Consider the following 13,688-nt stretch of genomic DNA (forward strand, 5'->3'; position numbering starts at 1 on the left):
TTTGGGGCATCCCTAAGGATGCAGCACCATCACTGTTGCATTCCTAGGGCTTGGTGCCCAGCCAGGGCAAGGTCCTGATGACCAGGGCAGTCTCAGAGCCCCACAGTGCCCTGGGGGTAGCGGGGATGCTGGGACATGGCCCAGGGCTGGGGGTCTCAGTGGGGTGGATTGAGGGGCGGTGGGGTGGGTGCTGCCCATGCTGCTGTCTGATGGCACCCTTGCCTGTCTGTCCTTCTGCAGGCAGGCGGCTGTGCCGTGACCAGCACCCCCAGCCCAGCGCCCTGCCACGGGGGTGAGCACGCCCCGGGCTACTCTCCACCATGTTCAACCTAATGAAGAAGGACAAGGAGAAGGATGGGGCCCGGAAGGAGAAGAAGGAAAAGAAGGAGAAGAAGGAGCGGATGTCAGCGGCTGAGCTCAAGAGCCTGGAGGAGATGAGCCTGCGCCGGGGCTTCTTCAACCTCAACCGTGCCTCCAAGCGGGACTCCAAGGCCCGCCTGGAGATCTCCAACCCCATACCCATCAAGGTGGCCAGCGGCTCCGACCTGCATCTCACGGACATTGACTCCAACAGCAACCGGGGCAGCGTCATCCTGGACTCAGGCCACTTGAGCACGGCCAGCTCCAGCGACGACCTCAAGGTGGACGATGCCAACTTCAAGGGCTCGGTGCTGCAGCGAGCGGCCAAGTTCGGCTCCTTGGCCAAGCAGAACTCCCAGATGATTGTCAAACGCTTCTCGTTCTCGCAGAAGAGCCGGGATGAGAGCACCTCAGAGACATCCACCCCCTCCGAGCACTCAGCAGCACCCTCCCCGCAGGTTGAGGTGCGCACGCTGGAGACCCAACTCGCCAAGCAAGGGGTCCCTATGGGACACCCCTGTACCCCTCCTGCCGCATCCCTGCGTGCCAGGGTGCCGGAGCTGGTTGACAAGAGGTTTCCTGCCGAGCTGCGGCTGCCCCCGTTGGTACCCCCACAGCCTCCCAGCCCGCGGCAGCTGGAGCTGCAGAGGCGCAACACGGGTGATTTCGGGTTCTCCCTGCGCCGCACCACCATGCTGGACCGGGCGCCCGATGGGCAGGTGTACCGGCGCGTCGTGCACTTTGCCGAACCCGGAGCCGGCACCAAAGACTTGGCACTGGGGTTGGTGCCGGGTGACCGCCTGGTGGAAATCAACGGGAGGAACGTGGAGAACAAATCCCGGGATGAGATCGTGGAGATGATCCGGCAGTCTGGGGACACGGTGCAGCTGAAGGTGCAGCCCATCCTGGAGCTGAGCGAGCTGAGCCGCTGCTGGCTGCAGGGTGGCCAAGGGACACGACGTGCTGCTTGGGATGTGAGTAACATCATCTGCATCATGGGGACAGTGTCCTGGGGTCTGCTGGCCAGCAGCATCCTCACAGAGGGTATGTGGGTTGGCAGGGACCGTGTGGTGGATGCTGGGGCTGATCCAGCCGGGAGCGATGCAGGAGGTTGTGGCTGGGATGCAGGAATGATGCCCAAGTGCAGGGCAACAGAGTGGCTACAGGGGCAGGTTGGCACCGGTTTTGAACTGGCACCAGTGGGTTTTGCCCTCAAAATACTCAGTGTGCTGTTGGGTTTGGTTTTCCTCTTGCTGGAGGGGCTCCAGAAGAGCACAGTTCTGCATCTAGTCTGTACCTAGGGAGCACAGTCCAGCAGGGAAAGGAGCTCTGCTCCTCACTGCCATGAAATCCCTATTGCTGTTTGCAGGAGGGGCACTGCCCCACTGCCTACATTGGCCTCTTCCCGCTGGATCCCTCCCAGGGACCGGAGCAAGCAGTGTGATGTACTGGGGGACGGGAGCTGCCGCCGGCGTGTGCAGTCCATGCTGATGCTGTATAAATAGAAACTTAATGGCTGGTGACCCACATCTCTTGTATGAGCTGCCTGGCTCTGCTGACCCTGCAGGCCTGACCTCCTCTGGGGTTCAGGGCCAGCAGCAGCGTGACGTTGGTTTTGGGTCTGTTTAGGGTATTTTTAAGCCTTCCTTAGGGGGAGGAAGGTGCCTGTGCCTGCAGAGTGGGTCACCTGCATCGGGGAGAGCCGTGCGGTGTGCTGAAGTGAGGGTGGCCGCGGTGAGGCTGATGGGGCACCACAGGGCAATGCCATTGGGATAACCCTGACCCGATACCGCTGTGGGGCTGGGGAACGTGTGCGTGGTCAGTTCTGGAGCCTGTGACCCTTGAGAACGCAGTGCTGTGGCTGGGAACGGGGAAGAGGAGTTTCCAGTGCCCTTGAGGCTGCGGGGGAGAGGCTGCACTGTTCAGCCTTGCGCTGGGTCCTGCTGTGGTTGCACAGCACCAGCCACAGGAAAGCAGCCAGAGGGGCTGCATTAACCGTATTGGTGGCATCTTCTATTGCCACCGCAGCACAGGCACCTCCTGGTGCAGGATGCACTGGGGAACATGATGAGGCTTTGGCGGTGATGGGGAGGCGAGGCTGCGGTGCCGGGTACAGTCAGGGGTCCCTCACCCAGTGCAAGGTGCCGGCACGCAGGGAGGCCTGGCTCTCCCCCAGGCCCCGCTAAGCTCCCTGGAATGTTTCTGGTCCTAATTTAAATAAAAATGATCCTTTTTGAAACAGGAAATTATAGACATATTTTGGGCTTTTGGGCTCTGGAAGCCCCTCCTTGGCTGGAGCAGGGATGGTGCTGGGCTCCCTGTGTTCCATGGAGGATTTAACCCCCTCATCGGGGGCCGTGCTGAGCCATCCTTATCCCTGTGCATCCATGCGGAAGGCAGGCAGGGGCAGTGCTGTGTCTGGGGTGTTGTTGCTGGGCTCAGCCGGTGTCGTGGTGCTGCAGTGACCAGGAGCAGGGTGAAGCCACCCTCCCTGTCCCGGCGCCGCGGCCGGTGTGGGGCTGGCTCAGCTCCATGCTTCTGTTTAGTTATTTACCAATGAAATTCCTCTGGCAGAAATATCCCAGACACACTTCTGATGGCTCCGGTGCTTTGGTGGGACCGCAGGCATGCGGCGGCCGCGCCGGCAGAGCCCTGGTGCCATGCTCACCCCGTGCCGCCGGCACCACGGTTCCCATAGGTCTGTGGGGTGAAGGGCCACTGTGCCGTGCCCTGTGTCCAACTGGGATGAGGTTCGGGGGGGAGCTGTGCTATTCCTGGTTGTGCCAATGGCATTTTATTTATCCACACCTCTTCCATTGAAAGTTCTCAGTTTGGCTCTGTTGCACTTATAATGGGGATGGTGCTGCTGGGGTGCCCCACTGTGGGGGTCCCCAGTGGCCATAGGGAGAGGGCTTGTATCCGATGGGCTCAGCCGCAGGGAGGTCTTTGCTGCAGTTCCTGGAGGAGGAACGATAGGAATTTGCTGGCCAGGCAGAACCGCAGCCATGGAACAGCCCAGTGGGATCCAGGCTCCTGTCTCCATGGGGTGCTTGGGACCCCCTGGGAAGGCAGGACCATGTTGTGTCACCCATGGGTTTGGCTCTCCCAGTCAAGCCAGGACCCCCTGCTCCCTCTGGACGTGTTCTTCAGCTCGGGGCACGTCTGTGCCACACTGGGGTCCCCTCCATGCCTGTGCCCATCGGTCACCACTGCTCGTGCCTCCGGCATTCCCGGCTCCCTGCTGCCGGCCTCTTCCCGGCAGTCCCCGCGCAGGGAGGCCCCCAGCCCCTTGCCCTACTGTTTCCAGGGAGACCTTGGCCCTCCAGAGGCAGCTTTGCCACAGAAGTGGCTTTACCAGGGCTGCCAGGCTTCCGTCCGTCTGTCCGTCCGTGTGTCCCCAGCAGCAGTGTTCCGGGTGGCTGCGGTGTTCATGGGAAACCAAAGGGAGGAGCAAGCGGTGTCAAGGCTGCACCGCTTGGCACGATGCCGGCTGCCCCGCTCCCACACCAGGCACCCCAACGTGACACCAGGCACCCCACTATGGGATGCAGGATGGTGCAGCACTGACCCTCGCCATACAGGACCCTCACTGCACCCTGCTGCACACTCAGCCTGGGGGTGTTCTTCCCCACTCCCCCCAGGGCGGGCGGTGGGACGGATGCTGGGCAGTTCCCACATCACTTCCTTTGGCCGCTGTACTGGTGGTGCTGGTGGTGGTGGTGGCAAGGCCCCGCTGCCCGTGTGCCCCCCCCCGGTGCTCCCTGCGTGTGCTGCGCACGCCGGTGGGGCCCTCACATTCCTCGGGCTATTTTTAGGGTGGCCCTATCAGCCCAGCTGTCCCCGTGCCGGCCCCTTGCACCCGGCTGTGCCGCGCTCGCCTCGGTGGAGACCCCGCTCCCGGCTCGCCACGACCCTCGCGGTAAGGTGGGGACCCCCGGCGTGACCGGCACCACATGGGGGGAGCACAAAGGGGATGGTCCCCTGCTGCGCCCATCCATGGGGTGCTTTGGTGGCGCCCACCGGGACCCCCATACCGGTGCTCTTTGGGGCAGCTCCAGGCAGTTTGGAGGTGGGAATGCGGTGGGCAGCGGGTCTGGGGGCTCTGAACCGTGGGCAGGTTCCTTTTGGGACCCCTGTGCCCAGCTCTGGGCACTGATGGTTCATGCTGCAGTGAGAAGGGGACCCCTCAGGGATGGGGTGAGGTACCCCTGCACCGGGAGGTGTTTTGGCTGCGTGCTCCTCTGTGCCATATCTGGCCTTGGGACAGGGAGTTCTCCCCCTCAGCCTGGGTTTCAGAGCACTGCTCTAACCGGGGCAATGGGCCCCCACTGGGGCTGCCCGGCTGCTGGCACGGGGTCAGGCTCAGAATAAACCCCTGCTGTCAGGGTGAGCAGGGTGCCCTGGGCAGAAATATCCCTTTCCTCACCCTGGCATTTGCTCCCTGCAATAGGGCTTGGCCCAGCCGGGGGAACCGGAGCAGGGTCCTGCAGCCTGACTGAAGGGGTTATTTGTGCACAATGAGTGTTGTCCGGTCTCAGCCTGTCCCTGCCTGTCCCTGGAGCCCCATTCCTGAGGGCCAACAGGCTTATGCACTGTGCCATGTTTGCCATCCCATGTGCTGTCCCGGGCCCATCTCACCTCTCCCTCTCTCCCCAGCACAGGCTGCAGCTCCATGAGACATCACCATGGCCTTTTCATCCCGGTTTGCGTTCTGGGAGCAGAAGGGAAGTCTCTTGCCTGTTTGCCTGCACCCTGCGTTCGGGTCACACTGCCTTAGCGCTGGCACTGCCCTGGCCTCACCATAGCATGGCCACGGTCACCGGTGTGGCCACGCATGCAGTGACTAACGCCATCACTAACAGCCCCTTTGTGAGCAGCCCCTAACACAGTGTGAGCTCCCCCAGTGCCACCGGCCAGCCCTGGGGCTCAGAGGCAGGGCAGGGTTGTCCTGCTTGGCACATCCCATGGCGTGCTGCAGTGATGAGCTGGTGACACTTAAAACGTGCTGTGACACCTGTGGGGTGACGTGCGGACAGGCAGAGCCCCCATGGGAGGGGTGACGGGCTCGATGAACCAGCTCACTCACTGCCTGCATGTGTTGAGGGGACCAGGCAGGGTCCTTTCCTCTCCCACTTCTGGGGTTTGCCATAACCAGGGCATATCTCTGTGCTCCAGTCCCTGGGAAGCCTGGAAGGACAAATGTCCTCACCCTTGGGGCTGCAATAGGCTGCAAATTGGGGCTGTTTCTTACTTTCTTGCCCCCCTGGCATGGAGTGATGATCCCGATGGCTTTTCCTGGTCCCTGTGGCTTTTCTGGCAGCGAGGCCCCACAAAGGGCTGAAACAGGCTCCTCTTGTTTGTCTGACCCTCAGGTCAAGGACGAGGACAAGTCTTTAGCTGTGAAAAGGCCTGGGAAGGAGGATGGGGCTGTAAGTGTTGAAGGGCAGGGTGGAGCTGTGCTGGGAATGGGGCTTGCCGTGGTGGGGACAGACCCTGTACAAGGCTTTGGGGTCATTGTGGAGGGTCCTGGGGACATCGGATGGGGCTGTGGGCTCAGCATCCCCCTGGGAAGGGGTCTGGCTGGGAGCTGTGTTCCCACGGCAGGGCACAGAGCGCTGGGTACCACCATATCCCAGCCATGGGTGCGTGCGGTGGAGGCACCGCACCTGCACTCACACCAGTGTCACTGTGGCTGCAGTCAGAGAGCCCGAAGGATGCGGCACCTGCACCCCCGAATCCGGAGCCACCAAGGAGCCCGGAGCCACCCCCTGCGCAAGGGACGAGCCCAGAGCCGGTGCTGAACGGTGCAGCCATGAACGGGCTGGAGGGCCCGGCCCCCGAGGCACAAGGGGACGATGGGCAGGGGCTGTCCCGGCGCAGGGTGGTCCGGGTGGTGCGCAAGGTGGTGCGCAAGGTCCTGCCTGGGGAGGACACCGGCAGTGCCAAGGAACCAGCGCGCGATGCCAAAGGTCCTGAGCCGGTGCCCCCCCCGAGGAAGGAGGAGATGGGCCGAGCACCCATCCCAGCTCCTCCTGCCCCACCGCCTCCCCCCCCGGTACCGGCAGCCCCCGCCAAGCCGGAGCCCAAGGATGAGATCTCAGCAGGGCTCAAAACCCTCATGGCAAAGGGCAAAACCAAAGAGCACCGGACACGGCTCCGGCCAGGGGACAGGCAGGAGAGGTCCCCCGAGCCCACGGGGGGGGACGTGAAACCGTCCCTATCCCCTGGTGCTGAAGCCAAGCTGGAGCCGCTGGGGCATCCTTCGGCAGGGAGAGCAGAGCCGGCAAAGGCGTCCGCTCTGAAACCCACCGCCCTGGAGAGGCACAAGGTACCAGTGTGTGCGGTGAGGGATGCTCTAACACAGCTGTGTGGGGTTGTGCTGCCCATGGTGTGAGTTCACCTGCATGGTTTGAAGTGGTTTTGGGGTGTGTGGTGCAGGGTGGGGGTCACTTTTTGGGGCAGGTGTGTGCACTGCGGCCACCCCATCACAATACCCTTGTCTCCTCTCTGGGTCATGTGGAAAAGAAGCAGCAGCCCAGTGAGAAGCGACCGATCCCCACGAAAACTGCCCCGGCACCCCCTCAGCAGGTGTGTGTGGAAGTGGGGACCAGGGTCCCTGGGCATTGGGGGTACCCACTGGTACCCCAACTGTGCCAGCCTCCAAGCACTGGTGGGCTGCAAGGCTGTGCTAGCCCCTCTGGTGCTGACAGTGCTCTGCCTCCAGGCAGCTCCCAGCCCCGCATCCCAGCTGAGCCCATCAGAGGAGGCACAGCGCCGGCTGGAGAGGATCTTCACCGCTACTGTAATTCCAGGGGCATTGGTGCTCGTGTGCCATCCATCTGGGATGGGAGGAATGGCCAGCATCCGTGCTGTGTGCTCTGTATGGGGTGACTGTACCCCTGCGCCTGGTCACCAGTATCATGGCTCCTGTCTGGGTGGCATTGGCAGTAGGGGATGGATGACAGGGCCGCTGGTGGGTTTGGGCCATGGGGAGCTGCAGTGCCCTGCTGGTGGCATCCCCTTGGCAGCCTGGCAGCCGAGGTGGTAACATGGGGACTGTGGCTGTGCCAAGGCCCTGTGGCACATCATGCTGCTTCTGCTGCTCTCTGCCTCTCACCCCTTCTCTTCTCCTTTCTCTTCTTCCTCGCTGCCGCTAGCCGGACCCTGCCGCCCCGGCACCCAGCCAGGTACCGTACCCCTGTCCTCAGGAGCCCCCTGCTTCTACCAGCGACCCCCTGGCATCCTCTGTGTGCCGCTGGGCTGGCGTCTGTGCCCGCGCCTCATGCTGGAGCGTAAGGCTTTCCCCATCCCACCCTGCTCTGCAGTGCCAGGGTGGCCGCGGCTGGGTTCTTCTCCCCAGTGCCAGGGAGCCAGGGGTTGTGGGAGGGTGCTCTTGGCCTCAGTGGCACAGCCGGTGCGGACAGGGGTGCAGAGCAGTGTAAAGGGGCTGAGCACCCAGCGTAGCTCGTGCCAAAGCAGGCAGTGCTGGCAGAGCTTACAGCAGGCTGGCACAGTGGCTTCGCAGGGCTTTGGCAGCATGGCCTCATGGCCAGCATCCTTCCTGGCTCCTCGTGTCCCCAGCACAGCGCTGGACCTTCCACTCCACCGGTGACAGGGGTGGCTGTGGCACAGGAGCAGGCTTTGGCACAGCAGTGCTTTGCCCCCCATTGCTTACCGGCACCGCTTCCCATGCTGTCTGTGGGGCAGATTAACCCTTCCCACCTTCACCGTCATCTCTCGACCTCACCAGGGTCAAGCGGATGATGCCCCGGCAGCCGCCTTTGGCACCGTCCCTGCTGCAGCTCAGGTTTGACTTTAGGGCTCACCCTGCTCCCACTTGGTGGGGACATTCCCACTGTGCTGGCAATGCCAGCCCAGCGTTTCCCACACCGCGGAGCTCTGCCGTCACTGTGCCACGTCCTGTGTCCCTCTGTCATGTCTGAGCAGTGTCTCCTGTGTCCCTAGTGTGTAGCATGCCCATGTCCCCACAGCATGCCTGGTGTCCCTGTATCCTGGCACTTGGCTGGCATGGGTGCCTGCTCTGTGGGCTGTGGTCTGGGGGTTTGGCCCCTCCAGGCTTGCCCATGGTGCCCATGGTGGATGTGCTCATGGGCCACTGTCGCATCGTGTCTGTGCAGGGGCAGTGGGCAAGCTGGGGTGTGCAGTGATTTTTGGTTGCCCAGCACACAGCCCCATGGCCGGGCTGCTTCCTTCAGCCCCAGAGGCGTGGGGAGGGGGTGAGATGGGAGGTGGGGTAAATGACCTCAATCACCCCACATCCTGCTGTCCCACAGGCAAAGACAGAGGAGCAGATAGCAGCCGAGGAGGCCTGGTATGAGACTGAGAAGGTGTGGCTGGTGCACAGGGATGGCTTCTCCTTGGGTGAGTCAGGAATCAGCCTGGTGCCATGGAGCACTCCCTGCCCTTCCCATGGCTGCGGTATCCCCATGGCACAGCCCTGCTGAGCATCCCATGCCTCTTGCAGGCAGCCAACTCCGGCCAGAGGACGGCAGCCCCCTGCCCGAGGGCAAGGTGAAGGTGAAGCTGGACCACGATGGAGCCATCCTGGAGGTGGAGGAGGACGATGTGGAGAAGGTAAGGCCACAGGATGGGGAATAGTGGCCCAGACCTCATTTCCCACCTGATGCCCCCTTCACTTGCCGCCAGGCGAACCCCCCCTCCTGTGACCGTGCTGAGGACCTCGCCAGCCTCCTCTACCTCAATGAGTCCAGTGTCCTGCACACGCTGCGGCAGCGCTACGGTGGTAACCTCCTGCACACCTACGCTGGTCCCACCATGGTCATCATCAACCCACTGAGCTCCCCATCCATGTACTCCGAGAAGGTGAATCTGCGGCTGATGGGGAAGCAGAGGGCACATGGAGCAGGTGCTGACCCTCGCTGCTGTCCCCACCAGGTCATGCACATGTTCAAAGGGTGCCGCAGGGAGGACACGTCCCCACACATCTATGCCGTGGCTCAGGCTGCCTACCGCAGCATGCTCATGAGCCGCCAGGACCAGGCTGTGGTGCTGCTGGGTGCCAGCGGCAGCGGCAAAACCACCAACTGCCAGCACCTCGTCCAGTACCTCGCCACCATCGCCGGCAGCACCGGAAAGGTCTTCTCCGGTGAGTCCCTGGTGTGCTGCAGGGTCCCCGCATGCCTCTTGCTCTGTGGTCACAGCATCCTGCCGCGGCCAGACACGTGCCACACATTGCGCTTCCACTGTCACCCCGGCCCCTTTGCCGCGGGCGGCCGTGGCACAGAGCATGGCACAGGAGCAGCAGCCCTTGCCTGGCTGGCGGTGCTGTCTCTGGCTGCACAGCCCCTGCACCGCAGCACCCTGCTCCTCTTCCCGCAGCCGAGAAGTGGCAGGCGCTTTACACCGTCCTGGAGGCTTTTGGCCATAGCAGCACCGGCATGAATGGCAACGCCACTCGCTTCTCCCAGATCATCTCTCTGGACTTCGACCAGGCTGGGCAGGTGGCATCTGCCTCTGTACAGGTGAGGGGGCCGGGGTGGCCCCCCCAAGTCCATCCTTAGTGGGGCAGCTCCCATTGTGCAGGAGCTGGTCCATCCTCCACGAGGTGTTTCCTCCTGCTTGCAGCACTTAGCAGCCAGGCATCCTTCTGTTGCCTTTGTTCACACCCCACAACACACAGATCAGATGTCCTCGCTGCATTAGCAGCTCTCTGCCTTCCAGACACTCCCGGTGTGATAACAGCAGAACCCCTAATTCCAGAGAGCTGCTCCTTGCTCCTGTGGTAGCAGACACCCCAGGAGAGGAGATGCTCCTGGGTTGCCTGGATGATGTTTGCATTTATATGATGCCCTGCAGTGGGCAGGAGACCCTCATGTCTCCTCAGGGACCTTGGGCAGGCAGTAAGAATGAGGCTGGGGTGGGCTGGGTCTTGGTGGGAGCCTTGGTGGTCCTTGGGGATGGTTCCCAACCCTCCCATTCACCAGACGCTGCTGCTGGAGAAGCTGCGTGTTGCCAAGCGCCCGGCCAATGAGGCCACCTTCAATGTCTTCTACTACCTGCTGGCCTGCTCTGACAGTGCCCTGAGGTGAGCTGGGGCGGGAGGCCATGGCCCTGGCTTAGGGGGTCTCTGGGGTCTCCCATATGGAGCCAACTTGGTGTTTATCCCCATAGGACTGAGCTTCACTTCAACCACCTGGCAGAGAACAACGTCTTTGGCATCACACCCCTCTCCAAGGTCACTGCTGTGGGGCTGGATGGGGATCTACGGGGAGGGGGGGTCATGGGGTTGCCTGGACCATTTGGTTGCAGGGGAGGCAGAGCCAGACTCCCACACTGATGGCTCCTGTTGCCTTTACAGCCAGAGGAAAAGCAGAAGGCGACCCAGCAGTTCAACAAGCTGCAGGCTGCCATGAAGGTGATGGGCATCTCCAGTGATGAGCAGAAAGCCTTCTGGCTCATCCTCGGTGCCATTTATCACCTGGGGGCTGCCGGGGCCACGAAAGGTAACGCTGCTCAGGGCTGGGGGGCATTAATAAGCCAGGGCTTGGGGCTGATGGCTGCATGGGGTTGAAGTGATCACCAGCACCTTGTAAACAGCCCCCTCCTGGTGTGACTGAGCCCTGGGGGGGGTGTTTGGGCTGTGTCACTTGGGGACAGTGCTCTGCCACCCTGCATGCTCTGGGACACCCAGTTCTGCTCCCTTGGTTGCGGTGGTCCCAGTGGCTGGTGGGGATTGAGCACCCCAGACCCTGAGCTGGCCCCTGTCAAGTTGGGGACCAGGAGCCTGGCTGGGGGTACAAGGGTCCCTGTCCCTGTCCCCACTGTAACATCTCTGCCCTGTCCTCCTGCGGAGCCGCTGGCAGACAGAGCCAGTAATGGGAGCCATGGGGGACTCTGCTCCGGGTGGTGCCGTGCGGTGCTGGGTTTGGGGCTGGAACAGGGGCTTGGGATGCTGCTGGTGTGCTGGGACCAGTCCTGATCCCTGGCTGGGTCCTGGAGCCTCTACTTTGCTTGCTGCCCCCCAGCCCAGTCCTGTTGGTACCATTGTTGGTGTGGGCACCAGCACCCAGAGCTTACTATGGGCTGCAGGGCTTGCTCTGATGGGCACCAGCTTCACTGTTCATCCCTGGGGTGGTGAATTTGGCTTCATGGGGCTGCTTTTCTCCCCCTAGGGCTTTCACCTTCCCACCGTGGAAGCCCCCCTGGTGCTGCATGCTGACAGGAGGGCCTGGGCATGGCACAACCCAGATGGGCACCTGGGGCTGGTGGCTGTGCCAGGGGAAATAGATGATTTGGGGATGGGAAGAGAGAGACCAGGAGGATCTCAGGGGCACAATGTGGTGCAGTGCTGGCTCTTGGGGTGCTCCAAGGCACTAGAGGGCAGCAGGGCCCTGCTGCAACCATGCCTGGAGAGGTCTGGAGCCTCCTCATGGGGGTCTGCTGGGGGAGGAGCCCCACATCCTGCTTGGGGGGAAGCATCCCTCCATCCTGCTGGGAGAGAGCATCCCAGCCCCAGCTCTGTGCTGCATCTCGTGGGGATGGATGCTCATTGCCAGCTCAGCCACACCAGCCTTCATTTCCTCAGCTCCTTTATACTTGTACTGGGCTGGATCCATCAGGAGCTCCCCATGAGCTGGGCTGCCCCCCACCAGTGCAACTGGGGCTCGCAGGGGAAGGGCTCCTGTGCAGTGTCTCACTGCAGCTGGGGGAGGACCAGGCTTGGCATGTGCGTGGCGTGAGGGTGTCCCCGTGCCGCGTGTGCCGGTGTTTCTAACCCTGTCTCTGTTCGCATGGTGCATGCTGCCCCTTTGCAATGCAGACGCTGACGAAGGTAAAGTCTTGTTCTCTGTTCGTGTCTAGTTTCTCCCTCCCAACTGTCGTGTCCCTGCGTGTCCCCATTAACCACCTCCCACCTCCCCTGCCCTTCCCCAGCATCCCTGTCCTTGTGTCTGTCCTGCCCCATTGCAGGGGGGATGCTCAGTGCCGAGCAGGGATGTGTCCCCATGCTGGGGTAGCTCAGAGCCCTGCACCATCACAGCCCCCAGGGGTCCCTGGGTGGTGGCACTGAGGGGTGACCCCCACTCTGACCCCCAGCGTGGCTCTGGGCTGAGCCCTGCAGAGGCACAAAGCCGTTCATGCCCCATCTCCTCTAATCAGACCCCAGACAATGCTTCCCAGCCCTCCTGCATCAGCCGTGTGTTCCCTCTGTGCACAGCATTCCCAGCCTATGTGGGGGGATCTGAGCCCATACCAGGACTGTCTGAAGGTGCCCCCCATTTGGGGGGTGCTGTGGCCGGTGCTGAGCCCCTTCTCCCCTCTTGCAGCCGGGAGGAAGCAGTTTGCACGGCACGAGTGGGCTCAGAAAGCTGCCTACCTGCTGGGCTGCAGCCTGGAGGAGCTCTCCTCCTCCATCTTCAAGCACCAGCCCAAGGGCACCCTGCAGAGATCCACCTCCTTCCGGCAGGGCCCCGACGATCCACCCCTGGGCGACAGCAGCACAGGTATGGGGAGGGGTGGTGGGGACAGCCCCAGGGACACCAGGATGGGGACACTGAGCATTGCCTTGGCCAGGTCCCAAGCTGACAGCACTGGAGTGCCTGGAGGGCATGGCAGCCGGCTTGTACTCGGAGCTCTTCACCCTCCTCATCTCCCTCCTCAACAGGTAGGTGCTGGGTGCTCGGGGAGGGTCTGGGGTGTCCGGACAGCACCCACTGCCCCCCCCGTCCCTTTGTCCCCGCAGGGCACTGAAGTCAAGCCAGCACTCGGTGTGCTCGGTGACGGTGGTGGACACCCCCGGGGCACAGAACCCGGAGCTGTGCGGGCAGAGCCGAGGGGCCACCTTCGAGGAGCTGTGCCACAACTATGCCCAGGAGCGCCTGCAGCTCCTGTTCCACCAGCGAACCTTCGCCCGCGAGCTGGAGCGCTACAAGGAGGTGACAGGGGAACCCCAGGGCTGCCATCACCTCCTCCCCACTCTGCATGAGCACCTCGTGTCCTTCCCCCCTGGTTTCTTGCCCTATGGTTGCTCTGGACCAGTCCAGCCAAAGCAGCTCTGATGATGCTCTGTGCAGCCGCGGTCATGCCGGGGCTCCCATCCTGACAGTAACTTAGCTGGCAGCTCCAGCTCCATCCCAGCAGCTTTGATTGACAAAGTGCCAGGCTATGGGTGGTGTTGGTGGAGAAGATCACTGTCACTGCTCCATCTTTGTGTGGCAGCCCATGGGGACCCTTCCATGTGTCCTGGTCCCTCTTTGGCACCCAGCATTGGGACACTGGGAGTGTCCTCCTTCCTTCCTACACCCCATTGAGACTGATTGCCAGTCCCTATCACTACCTCCCCACTGCAT

General features: G+C 62.5%; 2 protein-coding genes across 6 annotated transcripts in view; both read left to right on the forward strand.

The window, feature by feature from the left end:
• MYO18A (myosin XVIIIA) overlaps positions 1–13,688 on the forward strand; it is a 34,404-nt gene that overhangs the window by 4,544 nt on the left and 16,172 nt on the right. For 4 of the 5 annotated variants that reach the window (XM_034069049.1, XM_034069052.1, XM_034069053.1 and 1 more), the window contains exons 2-14: positions 241–1,334; positions 8,655–8,742; positions 8,846–8,955; positions 9,028–9,204; positions 9,277–9,487; positions 9,721–9,863; positions 10,326–10,426; positions 10,513–10,576; positions 10,700–10,844; positions 12,161–12,172; positions 12,666–12,842; positions 12,913–13,003; positions 13,082–13,274. In XM_034069049.1, coding sequence (XP_033924940.1) covers positions 321–1,334; positions 8,655–8,742; positions 8,846–8,955; positions 9,028–9,204; positions 9,277–9,487; positions 9,721–9,863; positions 10,326–10,426; positions 10,513–10,576; positions 10,700–10,844; positions 12,161–12,172; positions 12,666–12,842; positions 12,913–13,003; positions 13,082–13,274 — 2,526 coding nt within the window. In that variant the 5' untranslated portion in view covers positions 241–320. The remainder of the gene's footprint in view (positions 1–240; positions 1,335–8,654; positions 8,743–8,845; positions 8,956–9,027; positions 9,205–9,276; positions 9,488–9,720; positions 9,864–10,325; positions 10,427–10,512; positions 10,577–10,699; positions 10,845–12,160; positions 12,173–12,665; positions 12,843–12,912; positions 13,004–13,081; positions 13,275–13,688) is intronic. The other variant, XM_034069051.1, reaches the window with a different exon arrangement.
• Positions 4,070–6,763, forward strand: LOC117436946 (basic proline-rich protein-like). The gene is made up of 3 exons (XM_034069054.1): positions 4,070–4,279; positions 5,022–5,789; positions 6,059–6,763. Exons 2-3 carry the CDS (start codon positions 5,637–5,639, stop codon positions 6,752–6,754), a joined length of 849 nt encoding a protein of 282 aa, XP_033924945.1. The 5' UTR covers positions 4,070–4,279; positions 5,022–5,636; the 3' UTR covers positions 6,755–6,763.

This window comes from Melopsittacus undulatus, chromosome 13, assembly GCF_012275295.1.
Source record: "Melopsittacus undulatus isolate bMelUnd1 chromosome 13, bMelUnd1.mat.Z, whole genome shotgun sequence".
NCBI classification, from domain to species: domain Eukaryota; kingdom Metazoa; phylum Chordata; class Aves; order Psittaciformes; family Psittaculidae; genus Melopsittacus; species Melopsittacus undulatus.

Coding starts and splice junctions, on each gene's coding strand:
- LOC117436946 (XM_034069054.1), top strand. CDS start 5,637: ATGATCCCGATGGCTTTTCCTGGTCCCTGTGGCTTTTCTGGCAGCGAG. Junction 5,790..6,058: donor CTGGGAAGGAGGATGGGGCT/GTAAGTGTTGAA, acceptor CTGTGGCTGCAG/TCAGAGAGCCCGAAGGATGC.